The 18,332-nt window shown below is 45.8% G+C and overlaps 1 protein-coding gene and 1 pseudogene across 1 annotated transcript in view; one reads left to right on the top strand and one right to left on the bottom strand.

Moving 5' to 3' along the window:
• The window catches only part of LOC134934173 (extracellular calcium-sensing receptor-like), a 36,600-nt gene extending 19,140 nt beyond the window's left edge, over positions 1 to 17,460 (bottom strand). The window contains exons 1-3 of the mRNA XM_063929667.1: positions 17,423 to 17,460; positions 16,772 to 17,063; positions 15,483 to 16,307 (exon numbers count right to left, since the gene is read on the bottom strand). Coding sequence (XP_063785737.1) covers positions 15,483 to 16,307; positions 16,772 to 17,063; positions 17,423 to 17,460 — 1,155 coding nt within the window. The remainder of the gene's footprint in view (positions 1 to 15,482; positions 16,308 to 16,771; positions 17,064 to 17,422) is intronic.
• LOC134936857 (5S ribosomal RNA) lies at positions 11,584 to 11,702 on the top strand (annotated as a pseudogene).
• Positions 17,461 to 18,332: the final 872 nt, after the last annotated feature.

The raw sequence follows: 18,332 nt of genomic DNA, 5'->3' as shown, positions 1-18,332 counted from the left end.
TCCCAAAAGATGGAGCTAGTGGCGCCCGCTGACTCTGCAGGGCTACCCTCACCCATGAGTACCCTTTGAACCAGCGTGCAGTGCCGTGCACCTCCTTCTGCACCCGGCGTAGTCCCACCCTCTCTCCCTGTTATCGTGGTGCAGAGCACGCCCTCCCCCACCGCTCATGCTGACCTGCTGGAGGCACTGCTGGAGATGATGAGTGGCATCCTGTCTTTGGGACACAAGGTGGGGAGGTTGATAGTGCTGGAAGTGACAGAGCCGGTGAGTAGCTGGCAGAGTATGAGCGGAATGGGAGAGATTAGTCCTGTGACCTCATGCCCCCCCTCCTGTGTGTGGCCCTTTTACCATGCCGTGTGTGTGTGTGTGTGTGTGTGTGTGTGTGTGTGTGTGTGTGTGTGTGTGTACCACTCTCTACCCCCCCTCAACCTGGTGTGTGGCCCCGTGTGTGTGTGTGTGTGTGTGTGTGTGTGTGTGTGTGTGTGTGTGTGTGAGACCTTGTGCCCCCCTGCCCCGCAAACCCCTCTGTGTGGCCTTATATGTGTGTATCATCCTCTACCCCCCTCACCCTGGTATGTGGGTGTGTGTGTGTGTGTGTGTGTGTGTGTTTGTGTGTGTCATGTCTTGTGCCCTACCGCCCCCCACCCCACTGTGTGGCCCCCTCTACCCTCCACCTTGTGTATGTGACACCCTCTAACCACCTCACCCTATTGTCTGGCCCCCTATACCCTCTGACTTTGTGTGTCACCCTGTGCCCCCCTACCCCTATGGGTATGACATTTTTTGCTCCCTGTATGTGGTACACTGTGCGTCCCCTGGCCCTGTGTTTGTGACACCATGCGCCCCATCTCCCCTATGTTTAATGCATTTTCTCTGACGTCCTAGTGGATGCTGGGGACTCCGTCAGGACCATGGGGAATAGCGGCTCCGCAGGAGACAGGGCACAAAAGTAAAAGCTTTAGGATCAGGTGGTGTGCACTGGCTCCTCCCCCTATGACCCTCCTCCAAGCCTCAGTTAGATTTTTGTGCCCGGCCGAGAAGGGTGCAATCTAGGTGGCTCTCCTAAAGAGCTGCTTAGAGTAAAAGTTTTGTTAGGTTTTTTATTTTCAGTGAGTCCTGCTGGCAACAGGCTCACTGCATCGAGGGACTTAGGGGAGAGAAGTGAACTCACCTGCGTGCAGGATGGATTGGATTCTTAGGCTACTGGACACCATTAGCTCCAGAGGGAGTCGGAACACAGGTCTCACCCTGGGGTTCGTCCCGGAGCCGCGCCGCCGACCCCCTTGCAGATGCCGAAAAGTGAAGAGGTCCAGAAACCGGCGGCAGAAGACTTTTCAGTCTTCATAAGGTAGCGCACAGCACTGCAGCTGTGCGCCATTGTTGTCAGCACACTTCATAGCAGCGGTCACTGAGGGTGCAGGGCGCTGGGGGGGGGCGCCCTGGGCAGCAATGATAGTACCTTATTCTGGCTAAAAATACATCACATATAGCCCCTGGGGGCTATATGGATGTATTTAACCCCTGCCAGGTCTCAGAAAAACGGGAGAAGAAGCCCGCCGAAAAGGGGACGGGGCCTATTCTCCTCAGCACACAGCGCCATTTTCCCTCACAGAAATGCTGGTGGGAAGGCTCCCAGGCTCTCCCCTGCACTGCACTACAGAAACAGGGTTAAAACAGAGAGGGGGGGCACTTATTTGGCGATATGACTATATATATTAAAATGCTATAAGGGAAAAACACTTATATAAAGGTTGTCCCTGTATAATTATAGCGTTTTTGGTGTGTGCTGGCAAACTCTCCCTCTGTCTCCCCAAAGGGCTAGTGGGGTCCTGTCCTCTATCAGAGCATTCCCTGTGTGTGTGCTGTGTGTCGGTACGTGTGTGTCGACATGTATGAGGACGATGTTGGTGAGGAGGCGGAGCAATTGCCTGTAATGGTGATGTCACTCTCTAGGGAGTCGACACCGGAATGGATGGCTTATTTAAGGAATTACGTGATAATGTCAACACGCTGCAAGGTCGGTTGACGACATGAGACGGCCGGCAAACCAATTAGTACCTGTCCAGGCGTCTCAAACACCGTCAGGGGCGTTAAAACGTCCTTTTACCTCAGTCGGTCGACACAGACACGGACACTGACTCCAGTGTCGACGGTGAAGAAACAAACGTATTTTCCTTTAGGGCCACACGTTACTTGTTAAGGGCAATGAAGGAGGTGTTACATATTTCTGATACTACAAGTACCACAAAAAAGGGTATTATGTGGAGTGTGAAAAAACTACCTGTAGTTTTTCCTGAATCAGATAAATTAAATGAAGTGTGTGATGATGCGTGGGTTTACCCCGATAGAAAATTATTGGCGGTATACCCTTTCCCGCCAGAAGTTAGGGCGCGTTGGGAAACACCCCTTAGGGTGGATAAGGCGCTCACACGCTTATCAAAACAAGTGGCGGTACCGTCTCCAGATAGGGCCGCCCTCAAGGAGCCAGCTGATAGGAGGCTGGAAAATATCCTAAAAAGTATATACACACATACTGGTGTTATATTGCGACCAGCGATCGCCTCAGCCTGGATGTGCAGCGCTGGGGTGGCTTGGTCGGATTCCCTGACTGAAAATATTGATACCCTTGACAGGGACAGTATTTTATTGACTATAGAGCATTTAAAGGATGCATTTCTATATATGCGAGATGCACAGAGGGATATTTGCACTCTGGCATCAAGAGTAAGTGCGATGTCCATATCTGCCAGAAGTTGTTTATGGACACGACAGTGGTCAGGTGATGCAGATTCCAAACGGCACATGGAAGTATTGCCGTATAAAGGAGAAAAAGACAACGTCTTTTCAGCCTCAGTCCTTTCGTCCCCATAAGGGCAAGCGGGCAAAAGGCCAGTCATATCTGCCATGGGATAGAGGAAAGGGAAGAAGACTGCAGCAGGCAGCCCATTCCCAGAAACAGAAGCCCTCCACCGCTTCTGCCAAGTCCTCAGCATGACGCTGGGGCCGTACAAGCGGACTCGGGTGCGGTGGGGGGGGTCGTCTCAAGAGTTTCAGCACGCAGTGGGCTCACTCGCAAGTGGACCCCTGGATCCTACAAGTAGTATCCCAGGGGTACAGATTGGAAATTCGAGACGTCTCCCCCTCGCAGGTTCCTGAAGTCTGCTTTACCAACGTCTCCCTTCGACAGGGAGGCAGTAGTGGAAACAATTCACAAGCTGTATTCCCAGCAGGTGATAATCAAAGTACCCCTCATACAACAAGGAAAGGGGTATTATTCCACAATATATTGTGGTACTGAAGCCAGACGGCTCGGTGAGACCTATTCTAAATCTGAAATAGTTGAACACTTACATACAAAGGTTCAAATCAAGATGGAGTCACTCAGAGCAGTGATAGCGAACCAGGAAGAAGGGGACTATATGGTGTCCCGGGACATCAGGGATGCTTACCTCCATGTCCCAATTTGCCCTTCTCACCAAGGGTACCTCAGGTTCGTGGTACAGAACTGTCACTATCAGTTTCAGATGCTGCCGGTTGGATTGTCCACGGCACCCCGGGTCCTTACCAAGGTAATGGCCGAAATGATGATTCTTCTTCAAAGAAAATGGACGATCTCCTGATAGGGGCAAGGTCCAGAGAACAGTTGGAGGTCGGAGTAGCACTATCTCAAGTAGTTCTACGACAGCACGGGTGGATTCTAAATATTCCAAAACCGCAGCTGTTTCCGACGACACGTCTGCTGTTCCTAGGGATGATTCTGGACACAGTCCAGAAAAAGGTGTTTCTCCCGGAGAAGAAAGCCAGGGAGTTATCCGAGCTAGTCAGGAACCTCCTAAAACCAGGAAAAGTGTCAGTGCATCATTGCACAAGGGTCCTGGGAAAAATGGTGGCTTCTTACGAAGCGATTCCATTCGGTAGATTTCACGCAAGAACTTTTCAGTGGGATCTGCTGGAAAAATGGTCCGGATCGCATCTTCAGATGCATCAGCGGATAACCCTGTCTCCAAGGACAAGGGTGTTTCTTCTGCGGTGGCTGCAGAGTGCTCATCTACTAAAGGGCCGCAGATTCGGCATTCAGGACTGGGTCCTGGTGACCACGGATGCCAGCCTGAGAGGCTGGGGAGCAGTCACACAGGGAAAAAATTTCCAGGGAGTGTGATCAAGTCTGGAGACTTCTCTCCACATAAATATACTGGAGCTAAGGGCAATTTACAATGTTCTAAGCTTAGCAAGACCTCTGCTTCAAGGTCAGCCGGTATTGATCCAGTGGGTCAACATCACGGCAGTCGCCCACGTAAACAGACAGGGCGGCACAAGAAGCAGGAGGGCAATGGCAGAAACTGCAAGGATTCTTCGCTGGGCGAAAAATCATGTGATAGCACTGTCAGCAGTGTTCATTCCGGGAGTGGACAACTGGGAAGCAGACTTCCTCAGCAGGCACGACCTCCACCCGGGAGAGTGGGGACTTCATCGGGAAGTATTCCACATGATTGTGAACCGTTGGGAAAGACCAAAGGTGGACATGATGGCGTCCCGCCTGAACAAAAAACTGGACAGGTATTGCGCCAGGTCAAGAGACCCTCAAGCAATATCTGGGGACGTTCTGGTAACACCGTGGGTGTACCAGTCGGTGTATGTGTTCCCTCATCTGCTTCTCATAACCAAGGTACTGAGAATTATAAGACGTAGAGGAGTAAGAACTATACTCGTGGCTCCGGATTGGCCAAGAAGGACGTGGCACCCGGAACTTCAAGAAATGCTCACAGAGGACTCATGGCCTCTGCCGCTAAGAAGGGACTTGCTTCAGCAAGTACCAGGTCTGTTCCAAGACTTACCGCGGCTGCGTTTGACGGCATGGCGGTGGAACGCCAGATCCTAAGGGAAAAAGGCATTCCGGAAGAGGTCATTCCTACCCTGGTCAAAGCCAGGAAGGAGGTGACCGCAAAACATTATCACCACATGTGGCGAAAATATGTTGCGTGGTGTGAGGCCAGGAAGGCCCCACGAAGAAATTTCAACTTGGTCGATTCCTGCATTTCCTGCAAACAGGAGTGTCTATGGGCCTCAAATTGGGGTCCATTAAGGTTCAAATTTCGGCCCTCTCAATTTTGTTCCAGAAAGAATTGGCTTCAGTTCCTGAAGTCCAGAAGTTTGTCAAGGGAGTATTGCATATACAACCCCCTTTTTGTGCCTCCAGTGGCACTGTGGGATCTCAACGTAGTTCTGGGATTCCTCAAATCACATTTTAAACCGCTCAAATCTGTGGATTTGAAATATCTCACATGAAAAGTGACCATGCTGTTGGCCCTGGCCTCGGCCAGGCGAGTGTCAGAATTGGCGGCTTTGTCTCACAAAAGCCATATCTGGTTGTCCATTCGGACAGGGCAGAGCTGCGGACTCGTCCCCAGTTTCTTCCTAAGGTGGTGTCAGCGTTTCACCTGAACCAGCTTATTGTGGTACCTGCGGCTACTAGGGACTTGGAGGACTCCAAGTTGCTAGATGTTGTCAGGGCCCTGAAAATATAGGTTTCCAGGACGGCTGGAGTCAGGAAAACTGACTCGCTGTTATCCTGTATGCACCCAACAAACTGGGTGCTCTTGCTTCTAAGCAGACGATTGCTCGTTGGATTTGTAGCACATTTCAACTTGCACATTCTGTGGCAGGCCTGCCACAGCCTAAATCTGTTAAGGCCCATTCCACAAGGAAGGTGGGCTCATCCTGGGCGGCTGCCCGAGGGGTCTCGGCATTACAACTCTGCCGAGCAGCTACGTGGTCGAGGGAGAACACGTTTGTAAAATTCTACAAATTTGATACCCTGGCTAAAGAGGACCTGGAGTTCTCTCATTCGGTGCTGCAGAGTCATCCGCACTCTCCCGCCCGTTTGGGAGCTTTGGTATAATCCCCATGGTCCTGACGGAGTCCCCAGCATCCACTAGGACGTCAGAGAAAATAAGATTTTACTTACCGATAAATCTATTTCTCGTAGTCCGTAGTGGATGCTGGGCGCCCATCCCAAGTGCGGATTGTCTGCAATACTTGTACATAGTTATTGTTACAAAAATCGGGTTATTATTGTTGTGAGCCATCTTTTCAGAGGCTCCGCTGTTATCATGCTGTTAACTGGGTTCAGATCACAGGTTGTACAGTGTGATTGGTGTGGCTGGTATGAGTCTTACCCGGGATTCAAAATCCTTCCTTATTGTGTACGCTCGTCCGGGCACAGTATCCTAACTGAGGCTTGGAGGAGGGTCATAGGGGGAGGAGCCAGTGCACACCACCTGATCCTAAAGCTTTTACTTTTGTGCCCTGTCTCCTGCGGAGCCGCTATTCCCCATGGTCCTGACGGAGTCCCCAGCATCCACTACGGACTACGAGAAATAGATTTATCGGTAAGTAAAATCTTATTTTGCACCCCCTGCACCTCTGCATGTGTGACACCCAGTGCCCCCCCCCCCCCCCGGTGTTTGACACCCAGTGCCCGCTGCCTTTGTGTGTGTGTATCACTCTTTGCCCACCTACCCATGTGTGTATGGCATTCTGTGTCCCCCCTGTGTCTGGCGACTCAAGCACCAACCAACAACCTTAGAGAGATTCCAAACTACCCAGACATTCTGGTCTGCAAGTAAGTGCATATATTGTGATTGTTTTATAACACCCCTTTCACACCGTGCAAATAACGCAGTATCAACCAGGCATATTGCTGGGTCAACACGGGTCTCTGTGCCGTGTGAAAGGGCCCATGGCGGATTCCCATTAATTCAACCCGGGAATAAAGCAGTGTTATTCCGGGTTGAATACCGGGTCATTGGCAGTGTGAATGCGACCCAGTACCCGTTTACTACATCTCCAACGCCGCCCCAGATGACGCTGCAGTCCCCGCCCCTGGATAGCAACCCGACCTGTCAATATGTCTGGTCGGGATGGCAACACGTAGGGTCAAATGCTGGATCCCACCCGGTAAGGACCATTTCCAATTACTGTGTGGGATCCGGCATTTGCGATGTGAAAGGGGTATTAGAAAGGTGGTGTCAATTAATGTACTGATGTTTATTCATATATGTGGCTTATTTTCAGCTATGTGAGATTAATTACAAGAGACTATGGGGTATAGTCAATTGACGTCGAAAGCTGCCGTCTGTCGAAAAGACGTCAGTTTTTGACTTTTTTTAGGTCGGAAGGGGTTCCAACCTATTAAATATTTTCGACAAGTTGAGCACGTGGATTGACGGAATAGCTGCCGATCCACGTGCTTGTGTCGAAAACGGGGCCAATACCGACTGGTTTTGGCCCCCTTTTCGACCATCTCAGTCCGACATAAAAAAATGTCGGACTGAGATGTGGGACCCAGAGGAGGAGAGGGGGGAGAGCCGCAGGGAGACGGGGGACATCTGTAGGCATATAGCGGAGATCAGCGCTACAGTAGCGCTGCAGCAGGATGTCACACAGCCGCGCCGCTCACGGCAGCGTCCACCCGGCTCCAGCAAGTGAGGTCACGCTTGCTGGAGCCGGGTGGACACTGCCGTGAGGTTGGGCGGCTGTGTGACATCCTCCTGCAGCGCTACTGTAGCGCTGATCTCCTCCCTCTGCCGGCGGCTGTCCCCGCTGGTCTCCCCGCGGCTCCCCCCTTCTCCTCTCCTCCTCTGGGTCCCACATCTCAATTCGTCTTGAACTAGTCGAATTGAGATGAGATTGAAGAGGGGTTGTCGGATTCATTCTGACAAATGCATGTCGGAATGGATCCAACGCTAATTGAATATACCCCTATGTGTTGCCTAAGATTCTGTACTTATCTACAAAGTGCTACAGTGTTTACAAAGATACAGTAAGTTTGACTGTATGGAGGTGTGGATCCCAGGACAGCAATGGGGGAACAGAGTGCACGTCCTTCTTGCTCACAGGGGAGCAGCTCAGTGAGAGCCTGGTCCTGCTGCTGGTGTCACTGCTTGAGATCAGGCTTTTTCTGCGGAGGAACGCCAGGGGAAGCGGGGGGACAGGGACCTGCCAGCAGACACTGCACGTCCGGATAGCCTGGGCAAGAACCTGTTGCTGGTGACGCTCTGCCTGACGTTTGGAGCGGAGGTCAGCTTTAAATTTGCCACCAAAACTGTCATTTACCTGCTGAACCACTGTCATCCAGTCACCTAATAATACAGTAATGATGCACCCACACATATGATTAGCATGTCACCCACTGTTGCAGTGTGCTGGGAAGCTAGGGGCACATGGTACCTGAAAGACTGCACTCTATATATCCGCTGACTTCAGACCTCTGTTGGCGTCAATGTGGACAAAAGGTACTTGTTTTCATATATGGTGGGAATGCTTTTCTATTACTAAATATTGGAATACTGTTATGACCTTGTTGGGTGATCTCACTATCTCGTTACCCCCTAAGGATCCCTCATATGCTCTGCTATGCTTACCGATTCCAGAGGTTTCCAAACTTTTTAATAAGCTATGTGGACACGTTTTTAATGCTGCCAAATTGTTAATTGCCTTAGATTGGAAGAAGCATGTCGCACTCTCTATTACGGAGTTACTAAATAAGGTGTGGTACACTGCTTCCATGGAATACATCACAGCTCTTCTACATGACAATGGGGGTCATTCCGAGTTGATCGCTAGCTGCATTTGTTCGCAGCGCAGCGATCAGGCTAAAAACCAGCAGTTCTGCGCATGCGTATGTGACGCTATGCGCACGCGCATCGTACGGGCACAACGAACGATGTCGTTTCGCACAGGGTCTAGCGAAGCATTTCAGTCACACTGGTGGCCGCAGGCGTGCCAGGAAAAACGCAGGCGTGGCTGGGCGAACCCTGGGCGGGTTTGTGACATCAAAACAGGAACTGAACAGTCTGAAGTGATCGCAAGCTAGGAGTAGGTTTCGAGCTACTCTGAATGAAACTGCACAAAAAAACTTTGTAGCCGCTCTGCGATACATTCATTCTCACTTCTGCTAACCTAAAATCCACTCCCAGTGGGCGGCGGCATAGCATTTGCACGGCTGCTAAAAACTGCTAGCGAGCGATCAACTCGGAATGGCCCCCAATATCACTAAATTCCACGAAGTTTGGGCCCCATGGTTTTCTCACTTTAATCGTACTCTGCCTGGAATGGGCTGATTATTTGTGACACTGCAATTACATTGTTGCCAGGTCAACCCCCCCCCCCCCCCCCTCTTATTTTTACGATTACTCATATAAAAGTTTTCTGATTGCTAATTTTTTGAGGCAATAAAAAAAATTGGTAGTTTGGTATCTTTTATTTTGAATTGTAATACCATTTGTTCTGTTACGATATAAGCTATTCTGAGTCAACATATGTGCTATACAGTAGCGGATCTTGCCACGGACAAGCAGGACTTTTGCCCGGGGCGCCGCCTTCCGGAGGGCGCAGTGCTCCATCCGGAGGGCGCCGCACCAGGGCAAGATCTGCTGCTGCTGTGTGCCCCCCGCTGGCCCCCTGCTGCCGCTGGCCGCTGCCCCCCCCCCCGGTGCCGCTGTGAAGGGAAACTAGAAGCGTACGCGTCTAGTTTCCCTTCGTGGAGAGGTCCTTTACTGTGCGGTGCGCGATGACGTCATCGCGCACCGCACAGCAAAGGTCCTCTCTACGAAGGGAACTAGACGCTACGCATCTAGTTTCCCTTCGTGGAGAGGACCTTTGCTGTGCGGTGCGCGATGAAGTCATCGCGCACCGCACATCATTTCAGTCTGTACAGGGGGTGTAAATGACCACGCCACCTGTACGAAGCCACGCCCCTATTGCCGCCCGGGGCGCACAGAGCTCCAGAACCGGCCCTGGTGCTATATGTTAAGCTATATGCATATACTGTAGGTTATGTAACTCATTATTTTTATCTATTGTTGGACTTCTTATTACAGAAGACCTATTGTCTGTAACTGTCTTGCTAACATCTACTACCTTCAAAAATAAAGAGTTAAAAAAAAAAAGTCTTGTATGAAGGATGTAATCAGCGCAACAGTACAACATTCTTTTATAACACAATAAAACAGACCTCAGTCATAGTAACACTTCCAATGAATATAATGGGTGTCAGCTCCACCCTAAGTAATATAGGCGATGGCAAGTCACCCTGAAAAACAATTATCAGAACAGGGAAAAGGGTAATAGAGCGACCTTTTGCTGTCACCGTCATGTAAAATTATGACTGAGAAGTGCAGTAAATATAGAACATCAGATTTATTTAATAAAAACAAATCAATTCAAAAATATATTCCGTGAGATATTGGGATCAGTATGAGGGAACACTGATGCCAGGATCCCGCTGATTAAAATGCCAACAGGGGGAATAGGGGGTGTTCTCCCTTTTACCCCCCCTTCCCCCCCTTAACCCTTAAGCTGGCCATACACCTAAAGATTTACAGTATGTGTCCGATCTGGCCGGTTGGAATGAAAATCTGGTAATGGTTTAGAGCAAATGACAATTACCATTTGCTCCCAATCACTGGAAACCAGACAAAATGGTGGATCAGACAAATTGGTTAAATCCATTTGATTTAACCAATTTGTCTGAACTACCTTTTTGTCAGTTTTACAGAATTTAGAAGCAAATGGTCATTTGCTCTCATCCATTACCAGATTTTAATTCCAACCAGCCAGATTGGACAGGTAAATCTTTAGGTGTATGGCCATCTTCACCCTACCTACCCACAGCCTAACCCTAACCTCCCCCTTAGTGCCTAACCCTAACCACGACCAGAGGTGCCTAAACCTAACACTCCATCTCCGCTGCCTGAACCTAACCCTCCCCCCCCTCACTTATCCTGACTCTAACCCTCTGAGGGGGTGCCTAACCCTAACCCCCCTCCACACAGCCTTACCCTAACACCCCGGGAAATATATACAGAATGCAATCTAAACCTAACCTCCCCTCCACAGCTTACCTCTTCAGCATCGCTCTGCCTCTTTATTCGGCATCCCAGCTGCTGGGATTCTGGCGTCGGTATTCTGACTGCCGGGTTCCTGACTGTGTCCTTTTCTGCCTCCTTGTTCCTAATCTCCATCTCTAAATTTGGTTAAAAAAAATCCTCTTGTCTGCAATTTAAAGCTTCGTGTAGCTTACAGAACAATTATGCAGTGTATGGTCCCATTCTTTAATAAAGTCTGGGTTCTCGAAGGTGGGTAGTTTACGTGATCTAAGACCTTTTATAAGATGAAACAATTTATAAACTGCAACACACCCTCAGTTATCTACTAGCTGGAATGCTTTGTGAGATGAAGAATGTGGGCAAAACTAAAAGACCTCTCAAATGAAGGATCCTAGAACATGTGCAGAATATTGGGAACAAAATACAGACACCTGTAGTATCCAAGCATTTCCTGTCTCACCACAACTCAGATCCGGAAAAACGGACTTTTAAAGGAATTGAACTGTTGCACCCCTGGAAATGAGGAGTTGATCTCTCCAATTTACTCTCCAGGAGAGAGATGTATCGAATATGCAAATTGAAGACATTGCATCCAAATGGGTTCAACGAAAACTACTAAATAGCTCCCTTTTTAAAGCCCTCAGAGTGTAATTTAATTGTAGTCATGTTATACTTTACTTTTTCCCACCACAATAACTACAGCCATACCACACTGGTTATGCCCAATCCCATCTGATATTGGAAGCTAAGCAGTGTTGGGCCTGGTCAGTACTTGGATGGGAGAATACCTGGTAATCCTAGGTGCTGTAGAATTCTATGAAGTGGTTCATAGAGGTCAATCACAAATACAGATCCACACGCTTATTATATACAGTACGTTTATTTCGTATTGTTAGTGTGCATCCCCCTCTCTTTTTTCCTATTTTTAACTATAATAAAATCTCTCACTCATGTTGTCCCACATATATATTCCACATACTGTATATATAAACTTGTTATTTTAGTGCTATTATCTAATACTATGTTTTCCGTATTGTACATATTGCTGAAAGCCCGTTTTTACTATTGAAGGCTGCCCTAAGATGGCCCTTGGCAAAACAAGCACCTTTAGAAAAGCTGTGCCCAGCTGTGGACTTCACCAAGGTGGCCACTGCCACTAAAGACATGATAGAAGTCCCAGACAGCGTATAGCATATATGTGTACCAAGCCTAGCTGGAACCGGAAACCCCCCTTTGGAACCAGCACATGTGCAATAGCACTTCACGGATACCAGAACTGCAGAAGAAGTGTGGCTCCCGTGATCAAGGATAGGAAGTCCTCTCTTGCACATGTTTATATGTTTATATATTATTATATAATTTATTCTTTTTTTTTCCCAAATATATTTTATTGAGGTATAGGTACAAACCAGTATGAGCAGTACAAATAATAGGTACAGGGCCTAACATACATGACTGAGAGCATATAAATGGAGAGATACAGAACGGCAACTGTATAATCCTAAACACACCTCACATTTTCCATTTTCAAACATATAACATATGTACTAAAAGGTTGACCAGGACATAGTACGATAAAGTGATATGAAGAGAAGTAGAAGTAGAAATACACTTCTACAAGATCGTAACAGGTCTAAAACAATACTAATACTGTAGGTATATCAAGGCGTCCTTCAACATGGAGGACGCATAACATAAATCAAAAACATACAGCAAAAGTAAATATAACAAAAACATTGTCCACCAAGGCCAGGGGGCCATCAACCCATCCATGGAGAGAACATCAGGGCAGGGAAAAAGGAAAAAGATACGGGTACTCGAGATCAAAGAGAGATTGGAAGAGGAATGAAGTGAGACGGGGGGAGGGTAAGAAAGGGAGAGAGAGAGTTGGCGCAGAGGGCAGAGAGAGGCCATCAGTAGTATTGAGTCATGAAAGAGAAATCAGGGATCTATGGTCTAGAAGTTGATGACAGTACCATGTGGTGCAGTGGAACCTTTGTTGAATGGCAAGTTTGGTGGATGTAGGCAGTGTTTGTATATATTTTCCCCAGCAATGGAACAGTGCAGGGATAAGAGTCTCTTTGTCAAGAGAGGTCTCTAACCAATCCATGGTAAAGAGAAAGAGTAGTCTGGAGGTAGCCATGGGTAGGGAAGGGGGAGTAGCGTGTATCCACTGTTGGAGAATAGCTTTCCTCCCCACAGCTGATAAGAGAGTCACTAATTTTTTGTCGGTAGAGGGAATGGTTGGCTGATCAAGGAGGTATCCAAAAAGAGCCCAAGAGGCGTGCATTGAAAATCAATACCTAGTGTAGAGGAGCTGTATGCCTGCAACCCGACCCAAAACGTTTGTATGTGAGGGCAGTGCCAAAAGCAGTGCATGATGTCAGCTAATGGTGAGGAGCATTTGACGCTTGCTGCAGACTCCGAGAGGCCCATCAAGTGACTTCGTTTTGGAGAAATGTAAGCCCTATGCAAGATTTTATACGACATTTCCTGATAGACACTCGCCGGAATAAGCCTCAAAGACATATTAAAGCAGTCCAACACTGCCTCCGGGGACAAAGAAGGGATTTGGGATGACCATTTTTCAAGTTGTAAAAGATCGGAGGACGGGATAATGTCCGTGCGAATTCGGGGGTAGATAGTTGAAATGTAGTACGTACCGGAGTGTAGAAGCGTGTCAAGGGGATTGAGAAAATCCCTACCATCAAGTCGTGCCAGGACTGAAGGTATATAATGAAAGGCTTGAAAATAATAAAATTTGTGGCTGGGGTTAATTTTATATTTGTCTACAGCTTCAGTGAAGGTGAGTGGTTCGTGTGAGGAGTTGAGGAGATTGCGAATATGTGTGATTCCTGCCGCGTGCCAGCTATTAAAAGGGAAGGAGGCATGTCCGTTGTGAAAGTCTAAGTTCCCCAGAAAAGGGAGAAACGGAGAATGAAGACAATGTTTATCCAATGATTTCCTAGACTTTTTCCATGCCAAGATAGTAGAGGACAAGAGGGTATTGTCTAAGTGAGGCATCTTCAGAGTAGCGCTACTGGCGTGTAGGATGTAGCTAAGAGACAATGGGGCGCATAGTTGAGAGTCTAGCAGCGAGTCGGTGAAGATATTTGTGGCACTGATCCAGTCCATGGCTATGCGGAGAAGGCAAGCCCTATTATACTACTCTATGTCAGGAAAATTTAGTCCCCCATTCTGAACTGATTGGGACAATTTGAGAAAGCTTATCCGAGGCCGTTTATATCATTTATTCTTAATCCACCATTGCTTCTGTTTATATACTCTAATCTTTCAGAACAGAATGCAAGTTGCTCATATCAATTAGTAAATACAATTCAGGTGTGTGAAAGGAATGGGGTAGTCTAAGATAGAAATACATTGGGGATTAACCCCTGGTGTCCCACCAGCATGCCAAGATGTACCTGTACTAAGACATGAAGGACTATATACAGTATATAATAGAAATACAGAGGACTTAGTTACATACATTTGCAAATGAATGATGAAGCCACCATTCCCCGACAAGAGGGACACCAGGGATTAATCCCATATATATTTCTATTCTTCAATCTTTGCCTGCACTTTATTACTGTTTTTAAAATGTAATGTTTTTAGAATTTATTCCACATGTTTAACAAACAGGAAGTGATGTCATAATTATCTTGAAAATGGATCTAGGTAAATATTTGAGGTTTGTCCCACTTAAACTTGTAACACCTTGATAAAGTCTATCTGATGAAATGCTTTGGTCCTTCCCAGACTGCACCTCTCCTGAAAGCTAAGCATCTTACTCATATCTTTTACTTCTTATATTTTTTACCTACAGTATATGCAATTTATTTATTTTATTTTTAAGTGACGTTTTTAACTACTAGTGTAGTGTATGGTTTGCATGTTGTTTCGGTGTTCCACCTATTTGTAAACTATTTTTACAGTGATATATTACGGAATATGTTTTTTCATTGATTTGTTATTATTAAATATATCTGATGTTGTATATCACTACACTTCTCAGTCATAATTTTACATGACTAGGACACCAAAAGGTTGCTCTATTACCCTATTCCCTGTTCTGATAATTCATAAAAATGTCTTTAAAAAACACCTACTGCAGTGGTTCCCAAACTTTTTTGAATCACGGCACCCTAGAATATCAGAAGCTTTTTCACGGCACCCCTAGGCCAAAAGTTTCTTATTGAGAAATTTAGAAAGAAATATTAAATTAAGTTAATTGTGTTTATATGTCATCCTTAGGGTCAGTTATGTGGTGAGGGACTACATTTGCTTCTGTTTGTCCACATATTTTATGGTTGGCAACCAACAGCGTTGGTTTTACATATTATATTGACCATAAATAATTTGAATTGGTCCTGGACCATCAATCCTCTGCAAGTGTCCTGAGACACCCCAGCGTGCCACGGCACACAGTTTCAGAACAACTGACCTATTGTACTAGATGATTGCTACACCAACTGTAAATATTAAAGCTTTGAGAAATCCATCATTTAATACATTTTATGTATGTTCTGGGCAGTTTTATTTTTGTAACATTTCTATAGCATCTTAGCCCCAGACATAACGTTACATTACCTGCCATGGCTTGAAATTCAAAATGTCCTTACAGCTCATTACGGAAACTGTTCCTTGTCTTACTTTGCAGTTCTTCAGGCCTTCTAAAGCTTTGGCTACAACATGGACAGCAGCGTAGTAGCCATGAAGAAAAGTTAAGCTATTGGTGTAGATGAAGCTGTTCTTGATGCTGTCTATACTCTCTGCTCCTGCGCACTCTGTCACTGCAGGATCCAAATGACTGGTTGTGTTCTTCTGATACAGAAACATACAGTTGAACAGTTTCTCCCAGTATAAGTTTATCCAGGAGTCTTTCACAGAGGGATGGACCTCATTAAGGTAGTCACTGAATCCTGGAATCACTCTGTTGTTGATAAATAAACCGATGGACCCTGATAAAAGTTGCGTAAAGCTTCCAGCTGAGAACATATTAGTCATTGACCAACCAGAATTGGAGACAAAGATCTTCCCTTTGATTTGATGTTTTAACATCTCACTCATAATGGGAACCAAATCAATATCAGTAGAGAAGATAATGACAACCTTAGCTGGTGACTCCTTAATGACCTTGACAATGTGGGGGGCATTGTGGTCTGGATGAGTTAAATGTATATATTCAGTGAAGGCCACACATGCTCCAGCCTTTATTATCTCTTCCCTGATTGGCTGAATTCCTTGTAAGCCATAATCATTGTCCACAGCCAGCAGACCAACCCAGGTCCAACCAAAGTGTAGAATGAGCTTAACCAGTCCCTTAGACTGTTCCTTATCACTGGGAACAGTCCTGACAAATGAGGGGAACATTATACGATTGCTAAGAAGTGAGATACTTGATGCTCCACTGATCTAGCAAAAGAAAGAAAATTGCACATGCCTAAATGAATTTGCACTCCTTATGAACATGCTCCATTTGTACATGCATATCTTATTTTAATATAGAAATTATTAATTTTGTTGGTGAATTAACTATCGAACCATTGACTCAGTGTACTGAACTATTGTGATCTGAAGCAAGCAAATCAAGGAAACTCTAAATTGTAAATAGAGGCTTAGATTTAATATATGTCAATTAAACAATAGTCTATTTATTATGCTCTGTCAAGATAGATATTGGCATGTATGAAATTATTTTTATGTAATGTAGATAAAATAGAGGTTCATTTTAATGTTCTACTTTCCATGTTATTAAAACTATGTGAAATAAAAAGCACACAATGTGCATTCATCAATACTACAATCATTAAATCAATGCTACTACAGACAAATAATAATAATAATAATAATAATAATAATAATTAAAATATTCTTACCTGAGGGTATCTCAAGACCCCTAAAATATTTGCCAACATAATTGAGTTTGTGGAAAATGTAGATCCAAGAACAGCTGTGAAGTTTTGTTGTCCATGACATCTGTAGTTGGGAATGGCCATGTTTGACTCAGACAACAAGTGTAAGGCTCCTTGTACCTCATAGTGAGGCACATTACACGTCTTATACACCTGCAGCCCTAACGTCATGTTGCCAAGAACATTTGGGTTCATGTTAATCTCTTCTACAGCAAACATTATGGCTAGAAGTTGTTGGTAGGAATTCAACCAGAATCTTCAGGACAGAAATGAGTACAAACAGCATAAGTCAGTACAGTTCTATACATATAATAAAGTATCAAATCTACCTTTCTTGGATGTCTCAGCGCATTCTTAAACTTAACATGTCTAAGACTGAGATGATCTTCTTCCCACCCTCCCACCTATCACCTTCCACAGTTTCACTGTCTATTGATGGCACTACTGTCTCCTCTGGCTCTCAATTACGCTGTCTTGGAGTTAACCTTGATTCCTTCCTTTCCTTCAAACCACACATTCAGCACCTCTCACAGTCCTGCCATTTCCATCTAAAAATTATTTCCAGGATCAGACCCTTTCTAACCCAAGATGCTACCAAGACCCTCATCCACTCACTGGTCATCTCCAGATGATCTCCAGATCTCCAGATCCATGACAAACTCCTCTCTCCACTCCAATCTATTCTTAGTGCTGGTGCCCGGCTCATCTTCCTATTCAAACGTACTACAGTATGTACACCTCTCCTCTCTTACACGCCCTTCACTGACTTCCCTTCCCCTTTTTGAATCCAATTCAAGCTTTTCACACTCACTTACAAAGCCCTCACCCGTATCTAACATTATCTACCTTTACATTCCCACCCGTCCTCTTCGCTCCAAAAATACATGTTGCCTCTTTTGCCAACTGGCCATCCCTCCTCAGGAGTTCTGACAGGACAAATCACTCTGGGGTCATATCGCTCCACCCCTCTCCTCAGAGAGACACATCACAGACATTGCTTTGTATCATTCCACCACTCTATCTCGCCTCTGTGAGGAATACATGTGACATAGAATATGAAGCATTCTAAAGTCCAAAAAAGAATACATTTTGTTAAAAAGAAGTACTTAGAAAACAGTAATAATACATAAATAAATTTATAGGCCCTGGTTTATTTAGTACAATCTAAATTATTGTGGCTTGTAGACAATTTGTAATCAATATCAGCTCTTAAAAAGTTTCCAGAAAATACCGACACTATAAAGTAGTCCACACATCCAGCACAATCGCTGTAGCAGTCATACAGAATTAGGGGTCTATTTATTAACATTATTTTTACTAAAATAATGCGAAAAAAAAGGGTTTTCTGTTTTCACACCCTTTGTACATTATTTTAGTATGACCTGAATGTATTAAAGGGCATTTGGAGCAGTTTTCATGAAAAACTGCTCCAAACCCTTTAATTCACTTTTTATAGTAATCCACATCGCACTCCCCATACTTATAGTAGGAAATGCGATGTGGCCAGCACTGCGATAATGTGGCA

Source organism: Pseudophryne corroboree, chromosome 6 (assembly GCF_028390025.1).
Source record: "Pseudophryne corroboree isolate aPseCor3 chromosome 6, aPseCor3.hap2, whole genome shotgun sequence".
Taxonomy (NCBI): domain Eukaryota; kingdom Metazoa; phylum Chordata; class Amphibia; order Anura; family Myobatrachidae; genus Pseudophryne; species Pseudophryne corroboree.
This window is presented reverse-complemented; position numbering and strand designations above follow the sequence as displayed.